At 35.0% G+C, this 11469-nt stretch overlaps 1 protein-coding gene across 1 annotated transcript; it reads right to left on the bottom strand.

Annotated features, from left to right (window-relative positions):
• Positions 1-861: 861 nt before the first annotated feature.
• LOC105278409 (cysteine-rich secretory protein 2) lies at positions 862-8793 on the bottom strand. The gene is made up of 6 exons (XM_020031264.2): positions 8642-8793; positions 7850-7958; positions 5600-5793; positions 5005-5105; positions 4453-4544; positions 862-4286 (listed from the first exon to the last, which is right to left on the bottom strand). Exons 1-6 carry the CDS (start codon positions 8786-8788, stop codon positions 3949-3951), a joined length of 981 nt encoding a protein of 326 aa, XP_019886823.1. The 5' UTR covers positions 8789-8793; the 3' UTR covers positions 862-3948.
• Between the last annotated feature and the right edge of the window lie 2676 nt (positions 8794-11469).

Raw genomic sequence — 11469 nt, forward strand, 5'->3', positions numbered from 1 at the left:
TCTAGTCGCAACTGCCATTCGTTTTAACTTCCTTAGTATCTGTAAGTAAGTACGTGTGCATCGTGTACAAAACTGTTCCGACGTTTGTAAATGATGCACATTGCTGCGTATTCGTTTTACGGATCTTGTACAGATATATCATTATCGCTAATATAATTAGGATAAATATTAACATCACGGAACGGTTCGATCTTTAATTTTCATTGATGAGCGGTGTACGTTCTTCCTATTGTCTCGTACACCGAGCTCTCTTGATCTTCTTATCAAGCTAGTGTAAAAGAAGGGATCGTAAATTTGATGCGTTTAGGGTTCAAGATAATGAAAAGGAAAATGCAAGATTACTTGCATTGCAAATCCTTTTTTGTGATTTACGCAGCAATTGTTGTGCGGCCTTTGCTGTCAGTTACTACTTGAATTTATGTGTACGCTAACGAGATAGCGGTACGTCGCACGTAAATCACAGAAAAGTTTGCGCACGGTATTTCAGAGATATTTTTGAGGTCTCGCGGCTAAGGAAGATTCTCGATTAGTATTTTCACTATTAATATCTCGTCGGTTATCGTCGTGTTACGACGACTCGTAACACAGCTTTCAGGGTCATATATATAAGAATAACAATACATACAGATTAATAAAGAAGAGAGCGGTGAATCTACGGAATTGCAAGAAAAACGAGGAAATGTATCGATAGTCCAGAATGTCCATGTCTGATGCATCAAGTCTACAATTGTTACTCAAAGTCCCGTTAGAGCATTTTCTGAAAATATGCTTCTGGGAATTCGATGAATCCTTATACGATCGTAATAAATTTTTAATGTTTTCCTTTAAATTAATTACTATCTTCTATTAAGTTTTCCTCAGTTGTCAAATATTGCTATTCGGATCGAGAAATTTGGTAATTATTGAATAATTGCGAATAAACGAAATATTTTTTGTCTCGCCATGTGCTTCATTAATTTTTGCTTCTTTAACAACATTACATGCATGATGAGTTAAATGAAAAAAAAAACAGCAGAGATATAAAATTAAAAATACGTCGATCTAATTTAAATTTAATGCTCGCATGCAGAATCAGTCCTCGCGATGTTATGTCACTTGTTAAGCGTCCTGCACCACCGTCCTGTAAAGTGTAAGCAATTTTTACGCATTCTCATGCTTATGCATTATAATCGAAAATCTTAAGATAATCGCAGTTATTAAGATAATAAAAAGAATCGAGAGGATTCAAAATCGGAGATCGGAATGAACTGCGTGGCTTCTTCGAGTGGCGGATTACATTTATTGCAGCAACTTTTTAACGATTCTGCATACGAATTCGATATCCAATTTAAAAATGCAAACAATTCGTAAGAAAGTTTTCTGAAAATAATCTAGCGGGGATGACGCTGATGGTCCAAGATATCAATCCGACCATCCTGTTCATAGATAAATGTATATATGGCGCATATGTGATACGATAGTACATAATATACACATATACATGTGTAATGTGCATATATACCCTAAGTATGTACGTTTTGCAATCCGTCGTGGGCATTCACAGCTCAATAACTTTTGATTTTTCTACGTCACAATGTCTGTCCCGAATTATCTTGCACTCGCTGCCACACTGTGTCGGCTACTGTTACGACTATCGTGTCATCATGTAATTATGTAATTTTTAAATATTACTCGAGATCTGAATCGACATACACCTGACGTTAGCTCTATCACTAATGTTGGCGTTCGCTTTAGAAGAGAGTAAATTCGACGTATTGATATTCCGTAAATATTCTTATTTTATTTTACATTATTGACAATTGTATATTACATTGCTTTCGATATCTTGATACATTTTTATCAAGAGAAAACTCTAACTACAGACATGTTCTAACTAAATGCGTGAAATTCGACATAAATGCGGATACCATTAAAAGTAGCAATTGCTATTAAATGTTTATTACACGTTCAACGCGTTTATAGCGTTTAAATTGAGCTAGATTCGAAGCAGAGTTTATTTGAATTATCCTTATCGAGTTTACGTTCTTCTGAGCAGATTGCTCTTCCGACCATTAGATGAAGAAGACCTAAGAGAGAAAGGGAGAGAAAGAGAAACACAGACAATGGCTATGCACAAAGCTAGAAGCGAACGAGAATCTATTTTACGAAATAAATACTACGAACCTCACTTATTACTATGGCGAATAATTAAGTATAATTAATTAAGCTCGCTTCCTCGATTGTCTCATATCCATGCTCGGCATCATGGCCATGGTGATTATCATTGGTGGGTCTTTTTGTCCATTGAAAAGTCACTGGCATTATTATCGTTGTCAGACCAGTTGACTCAAAATTGCACCAAGTTTTATAACAAGTATTGAATAATTGAAACGATTAAATCCATCTCCTTCAGGAAGACTTTGAGGTCTTTGTCTGAATTTACTTCAAGAGGATTCATCATCTAGTTCATCACGAGGAGATTCAGTTATGTAATTTATTGCGGCGGCGTTTGGTAACGTGCTAAAACTGGTGTACGATTGTACTAATTAGTCCGGTAACATCACTATTGTTAACGTGACAAGCGGACATGGACGAGAAAATGTTTTCACGCAACGAAGGGTGCGTCCAGGGTGCAATGCGATTGCTTACTGAGGCGTTGTAACGCTGGACGAATCCGTTAATCGGGAAAAATTGGAAAAAGGAATTACGGTGTGTATTATCTTCGGTGTACACCTTACGTAAACTCTTGTATTTTAGGTGGATACACTGTGCGTTTCTTAGGGAGCTTGAACGTAATTAATAGTTAAGTTTAACGAGTCATCTTGAAATTCGCGGGGACCTAAAGTAAGTTATATTAAAATCTTACGTGCTCCAAACTTATTAGCGTAAGTACTTTATGCGTGCGCACGTCTCCGCAAAGTAAACTTCGTAATCGTGCCACTTAAAATATTTTAGTACGGATTTTCTTATACCGTTAAAATGATATATTAATTAAACAATTTCATGCCCTTTCTTGAACGTGTATTTAATTATTAACACGTTCAAATGGATTCCATCTATAAGGAAAATGTGTGACGCAAAGTTTCGATTTTGATTGCCAAATATCTTAAAAGAGAAATTGTTAAATTAAATTTCTCTTATATTAAAAAAAAGAAATGTTTGTTACATTTTTGAATCTCTTTACCGAACAATTGTGTAATTGAAAAATAAAGCTTGAAAGGTCTTATTTATAAATTTATTTTATAATAAATATTTACGCATAAAAATTATTTTCTGAGGAACGTGCAAGAAAAGTTACATATTATATCGCATATGTCGATCGAAACGATCTTTGGGATTAAGAAACAATTTTGATGAGACACAGATGATTTCGATACAATCTACAATCATTCTGCGTTCACTTATTACGTGAAAACATTTTCTTTCGTCCAGTCGAACGAACGAAACGACGTTCTACGATCTGTGATCATTATCAGATTCTTGGCGGTATACCGAAAGGCTGTAGGTAGGCAATTTTGAATTTAAATTCTTATATAATATATTACGAAGTATGCGGTCGTAATCTTTGATAAACTTAGATTTACCTGCATTGCGGACTGTAAAGATATACATACTTGTAAATCAAAACCTAATTGTGAATAATACCTAAGCTGTTGTGCATATATTTTAAAATAAGAATAAATATTATTTAAAAGATGCGCTGCGCATCCTTGGTCTCTCTTTTCCCGATATATATATATATATATATCTTTATTTTTACCTTTCTCTTTTAATTTTACATATTTTTCATACAATTTTCGTTAAATAGGACATAATGTCCTAATAAGATTTTGGTTCTTTTGTCAAAGAAGAAAATCAGACTTTATAAAATTTAGCTCTCCGATTACGATTATGAAATTTTTTAATTACAGAACATATCGGAACGCCTATCGTTTCAGAATTCTGGACTCTTATCATTTTTTGCAATATTTACGATTTATTTAATATTATTAAGTGAAAATGTTGAAAAAATATAAACATGTTCAAATTACTGTTATTGCGATTATTTAAGTTACCTCTGAATATCAGAATATTAGAATTTGGTCGCACATAATAAAATATCCTTGGAGATGAGATGAGGATGGATTTGCTGTTCGCGTGAGCGGGTTGTTTCTTCATCATGTCGTACGTAATGCTTTTTTCTCGACGCGTGTCAGCGCGCAGGTTATTAAAAAATCTACGACCGTTTTCAACAGGCACGAGGTCTGCATCGCTGTGAAGTTTCTCGACATTGTCCTCGGGGCAACTTGCTGACTCATTCTCGAGATCTGTGGATTTATATCGTTATTAATTTTTTATCTTCCTCAATTTTAATTTAACTTTAAATACAATAATGTGCATAATTCTTTTCTAAATTTTTTTTCTGTGTTCTATTTGTTGTCTTTGCAAAATTAATTGTCTTAAATATGTTTTATGTACACAGTTGAGACATACCGCAAAGATTGGGATATTTGCTTGAAGCTTTTAAACCCTGGTCGCAACTGCAGTTGCCAATGACGTACGGTTGCTTGCTAATTTCATTGCCACTTTAATTGTTAAACAGAACAGGTACATATGAGTAATGTATAATTGACTTAATGAAATAATTTTTTAAAGTTACACGAATAATCCTTCTATTTCAAGTGTAATTCGAATGTGTAAATATTTTTGTAGGATCCGGTTCTATTAAGATTAAGTAGATTCATAAATATATCGTAATATAATTACCATAACATTTAATTCTAGAAAAGTAAGAAGCTTTAAAAAATGCTTAATTAAAGTTTAATTAAATTATTTTGTAACGTTTATAAATAGCTTGAGAATTAGAAGATTAATTCGTTTATAATAATATTATTATAATAATAGTATTATAATAAATAATATTAGATGTAAATTCTAGCGTAATATCTAATATTATTTTATTACCATAGTTTTGCTGGCTCTATTCTTGCGACTTTTACGATTTTAGGTCATGATAGACGAAATAAGTTTAAAGCTGATACTCACGCTGGTCCGTAATGGCAGATGTAAAGCCGATAAATCGTATCATTCAACGTTTTATACTGCGAGTAGCCACATCCGACTAAGTAAGTATCCGCCCACGCGAGCTGTAAAAGCGGAAATAATAAGAGAAAAGCCGTGATGCTTCAAAGCTCTCTCTGAAAATTCTCTCAATTTATCTGAAAACCGATGATACACTGGATAGCTTACTGTTTCGTACATTGATCGAATTTCGATTGGTAAATTATTCCAGCAATATAATGGAAATCTCTTCCAGCATTATGATAGATTCTCCAATATATTGTACATGCGGCTTTTGTTGCAGCAAATTGTAAAGCAACGTAAAGTAATTCCAGTTATATACATTTTTACTATCATCTTTGATTATTTAAAGAGGCCAAATAAAAATAGTCGAGAGACAATATAAATATGACGTAAATGTAATACGAAATATGAAGATGCAATTTTTTTTGTATATTATCAAACGTTTCTCTCTTCGAGATTTATCGCTTTATCATATAATTCTATATAACAATAATTTTGTGATTACCATACTTTCGCATTTCGTATTCTCTTTCTTTTCTTTTTTTTATTGGTTCACCTGTGTATAATGGCCAGCTACTGGCAGAATCGTTTCGTTAATGGCGCCAAACTGGTAGAGTTTGTGCTCATTGAACCAATTGTATATTTGCTTAGGAAAGTCCACCTTTGTGCTATTGCGGCTCGCCCGTGTCCTCATCAAGCCAATATTTTGCCCAACCTGGAATCTCTCTGACACAGAAAAATATCTCATTTAGATAATTTTGTTAATTTTGTTAGAAGTATTCGATGCGTTGCCTGTCTGACAATGAGACTGTTAAATGATCAGTTCACGTGTAATCACGAAAATCTGTTCCGAAAGATAGTATTTGCGAAAATGTTCATGTATCATATTGCGGCAGAATCCATTCAACACTGTGGAATCTTTTCGAGCATTCCAAATCCGAAAGATGCAGATTTTCAGGCAACTTTATTCCAATATATAAAGAAGACCCATCTCTGCGGAATCAAATTTCACGTAAATTTGGAATCGGCTTATCCACAACGCAAACGTCGAGACTCGATCGCTTCATAATGCACGTTCCAATATTTGATATTGAGTATCTCTAAGCAAATCTTCGATATTGCACGATAAAAGTAAAATTGTTTTAGATGTGAAGTAAAAAGTACAGCTTTGGTCCTGTCTGAAAAAACCTAATTACTAAAATGATACGTATCGGCTTCTTGTCTCTCCGTTTTTACATCTCTCCATTTTCATTATTCATATTCGTACTTCTTGTCGTAATTTAATTACGATCGCGGTAATCGTGTGATGCGGATGAGGCTAATATGTATATATAAATCAGCGAGATCCGTTAACTATCACGTCACGAAATTACACGAGAGGAGATAATAAACTGCATTAAAATTTCCGCTATAATCACCAGAGGAAACCGAGCTTTAAAATGCACGATAATTATTCACTCGGATATTTCAAAAGATTTAACCATTATGATAATTATGCAGTGATTATATCCCGAAGTTATTATGTAATCCTGACCTTGTCTGTTCTATAATATAAAACTGCCAATTAATTAATGACTGCAATATACACTGATCAAACTGTATCTCCGAGATTCCCGCTTTGCGGAAGTGATCTGGATTACTTTTTTTTTCTTGATTCTGCGACGTATCATTAATTGCCTATCAATCTTGATTGTTTTTGAAGGATCGTGAAAGAACGAGAGATGAAGAGAAAGAGAAAAAGAGAGGAACAGAGAAAAACCCCAACATTAAATGCAATAAAATTAACACGTTTTGTTCACCATATCAATAATGAGCCGCGACATATTTTTTTATTATATATTTTTAATCAATATTTAATTAGTGTCAATCAGGCACTCGTATTGTTAATGACAAAGTTGCATTATGTGAGACGGTCAGTTGGTTTCCCGAAAGAAGGTGGAGGGATAGACAGGAAGGAACGAATGTGCGAGAGACAGGACATGGGGTGTGTTTTATGAACCTCTTAAATATATCTGTAGATCGTCCTGCGGTCCCGTAAACTTACGGTGCAACAAGAGATCGCATCCACTTGCACGTTCTACTATTCGATAATTAGCATATATTTAAACCGGAAGCGACGCCGGAGCGTCATTTGGCTGGATTAGCGTCAGCCGTGACGCTTCTCGCGTTTCGCCCTTAAAAGCCCGCTGGCTTCCATGTCGCCCGTCTTCCTTGCGCGCATGTAATATCGATCATAAAATATCGTACGTTATAATTAATCTGAACTGGTATTATTAATCACACGAAATGTCGAAGATATCAAATTTACCACTTCGGACTGAGATTCGAAATAAACTCCGGAAATGGAGATCCCGGACGAAGTCTTGTAAACAAATTGACAATAGTTTATGTATTATAGACATTTAAACGATTATTATTATAATCTGCATAATATGCGGAATTTAAATCTGCTTGAAAGAAATTGTGCTTCTGGCGAGCGCCAGATTGCACACTAATAAGTTTTAACAATAATATTTGCAGTTGTGATTTATAATATACATATAATATATAATTATTATAACATATAACTATTAATATAATATAATAATTATTTATAATATCAAATCCGCAAATAAATTTTATATTATTTAAAAAAATTTTTTTAATTCTTTTAGCGGTATCTTTTCTAGCTATTTTATTCAAATAATTACTAAAATAACGAGCTGCGTGTGATACGTATCTTAATCGTCTAATTGCTTAAGTATTACAAAAGTATTTTTCCAAATTTAAATATCAAGATAAAATGCGTCACTCATTCGTTATTCACTTAATATCGAGCTGTACGTACCGACTTCTCTGTCCTTCGGATCATTGTGAGCGAATGTGCATTGATTCGCCAAGTCCTGAGCACTGGAGGCTAACTCGGAGTCCCAATACTGCAAGCACAAATGCATGTGCGTCTAATCAACATGCATGCAGCTTGCATTATGTAAACGGAATTATGTAAATATTCAAAGAAGTACTGCGCGCACGTGGTATCTAGTTCCAATAGCATTGCGAGCGTACTGATTTTATTAATTAATAAAATACGGACGCTTGTTTGTAAGAGTTGTTAAAAACTCTTATTAACTGAATATTATGCGAAATAATAATTTCTTACTGATTAAAATTGTACGAATTGCATTCCCAACAGAGAAAGTCCACACATTTCTCTTTTAATTCCTCGTTTAATTTCAAAAATTTTAATTAATTTTAATTAAAAATTAATTAAAAAATGGTATATAATATACTAGCTTTATATTTTAATTATTTATTCTATTTCTACTGATAGTAGAATAGTATAAATAACATGAATGATAACATAAATGAAAAGAGAGTAGTACATTGATTTATATATTATTAGTTCTATACATTTCAGCTTTGTGCAAACTTTAATCGACTCTTTGTTGTCTTAGTCGAGGATTTTTCTGTTAAACAGACAACAGATTCGCAATTTCCGGTCAACATAGAGATCACGCGGAGATCTTTTTATATTCACAAACGTTATCGTACGTTCAGGAAATATCGAGGACATCATGTGCAACGTGGACATGGCTGATTATATTTTATCGTGACTCACCAGTTTGCGCATATTGGCGGCAGGTGGTTGAGCATTAATTGATCCCTCGGCGATGGACTGACGTATTCTGTTGTGGGTGTCGAGGATATCGCGTACGATGTCGCACGTAATGGTGGCGTTTTCTGGAACATGATAAGTCGGAGACATCGTTAGAATCGATTCCTGCATCTGATTTCAGCTTAATAATATTCTTTGGAGTCTGTCAGATATTTTTCAGAAAATATTTACAATTACTACGAAATGATGCGAGATAATAATGTATGCATAAAAAGATTCTAAATGAATTTTATTTATGATTATTAGTTCGTATTAATCCATTCTTAATGATGCTTTAATTTACATCTAATATCTAATATACATTGCATATGTACGGTTGCTAATTTTCATTCGTCAGACTACTTAATGCACCGAGCTGTACGTTGCTCTGAGCAACTTGCTCACCTAACATTTCCATATCGCGGCATCCTGCATTTGCGTGTGCTTTCGAGACGATGAAACTTAACAGGCAAAATCGCGCGAGCTGTCTAAACCAATCCCACGTAAGCGATCGGTTGAAATCTTCTGTTCGATTCCTCGCATAAGGACTTCCGCACTTATAATTAATCGTGTCGCGCGACACACCAATGCGCAATGAAGTCATTTCTCTGGCTTTGTTTTATCGAAAGTGAGTAGCATATATAAAGAAAAAAATACGTATTCGCGAAAAGAATAGATGTCCCTCGGTCGACTCTCGTGTTTGGAAAAACTATCAGAGCAAATATCAGAGCAGAAGAAAACAGAATTATCTCACTCTTTTAAGGTGCAATTGAAGTTTCAACGTGCGTGCCCTTCGCGCGCGTTGTACTAAGGGATTTTTGCATTTTTCCACATTGAAAAGAGCCACTGTAACGATTTTTCCCGAGTGCCCGTGCGCGTTGCCAAGTTTTAGGGCGAAATCTGCACGGTGAATCAATAAAGCCTCTTTCGCAGCGAGATTACTGTCGCTGCCGACGTTTAACCGGAAGGATTTTTATCTCGAGTGCCGCGAGTGCCACCGCTGGTGCTCTCAAAGCAAACGATATTCTGGTGATTTATTGAGCGAAAAATCAATACTGCGTTCCCGTCTTTTATGGGCAATCACTCTCGCGCCCGATGCCACGTCGTATCTTACCTCTGCAATTTACATCGGCGTTGATGCAACTGGAATGTCTTGCCGCAACTTTTGCGAGATGTTCTTTAGAAAATGTCTATGATTGATATGAAGTAGTAAAAAAATGCGCCATGCACAATAATAATTATTAATTATAATGTGATGTATAATTTTTGTACATCTGACGCAGAGTGGGCGAAATTTAATGAATATGATGTGTACAGGAAATAGTGAAAAGTAAAAAACTAGATAATATAAGAATAGAAACTTCTCAATTCTTATTTTGTTAATTTTTTCTTCGTTTATTTATCGTTTCAAAAATTAGAAATTTTGTTTTCCATATTCTTTTTTGCGTTTTATATTTTATTTTGCATATGCGTCAAGATATGATGCATTTTCCCAAAAATGCCTGAAAATTGCGTCCAGATATTAAAGCACCTACGATGTCTTAATACATCATTTTTCATGATATATTCTATCAAAAACGCTCTCTTTTATGGCAGCAAAAAGGCAATGAAAACTGAAGTAACAATAGTGTGTGTATGTATGTGTGTGAGAGACGAGTAATTTCGTATATTATTAAAATCGTCTTACGAGATATTCCGGAGCGCTCATCAATTTTTATTAGTTCAACGCACAGTAAACGTGATACAACAGCGATTGATTTTCAAGCGTAAAATCTATAATGCATTTTTATTGTTTGCAGTTAACTGCATTTATGATTGATGCTTCGTCACATTTCGCCTTTGTGGCACGTACGCAATGATGCCAGCATATCATATATACACGTTGTACGTGATAAATTATATTTTCTGGCAAATTAATCTTTCGCAAAGACGTCATAGTAAATGTATATATTATTATTACATACTGTTGCTTTGCTCCGTGTATCAAGTTATCGCAGCTGAATATTATACATTATTCAACAAAGCAACACGATATTCATTACCTCATTAATCTCTCTCTCTCTTTCTCTCTCCATATTTCAGTATCCTTTATTGTGTATCAATTTACACGTTGTCACATTGCATTATAAAATGCGCGATACGCTACACGAGCGGCAAAAAGATAAATTCTCGAGAACGATCGATGATGTATCGGGGAGAAGTCTTATTTTATACACGATTTTTCACAGCGCATTCACTTTGAAAATCGCTTGCTCAAGAAGAGAGAACAAACCTCGTGATTTCGACTCGCTTTTCTCGAAGCGCTTCGTTTCCACCGTGAATCCCGCCTCACTTGCTACGATATTTTATCGCGTTAAATCGCATTTCTATTTTACAAGTTCCGAGGTTTTCGCGCGAGGTTCCCTTAAGTTAAACTACCCGGAATCGGTCTTGTTTTGCAGACAGATCCCGGGTTTCGGTATAAGCATGCAGAGGGTAATGCAAACCTATTCGTAATTAGTAGTCGTAATTAATTGCAAAGTAGGATTGGCAAACTACCCTTTCCTCCCTCCGCTCAACCCCGATGAAAATTACACTGAAACTGGCGATAAACATTTTATTGCGGCACATGCGTCTAATTAGCGTCATTATTGATGTTAAATTATCCGCTTGACGTATCGCAGATGCGAGATTCCACTGGGTCGTGGTTGGATGATACGCTTGAAGGGGTTGGTCGGATACCCCGTTGCGCTTGCGGGCGTACGACACGGCGCGGATTTCTCCGGAAGACGAGAAGAAATGGGATTAGCAGT

The sequence above is a fragment of the Ooceraea biroi genome, chromosome 10, assembly GCF_003672135.1.
Source record: "Ooceraea biroi isolate clonal line C1 chromosome 10, Obir_v5.4, whole genome shotgun sequence".
Classification (NCBI taxonomy): Eukaryota; Metazoa; Arthropoda; class Insecta; order Hymenoptera; family Formicidae; genus Ooceraea; species Ooceraea biroi.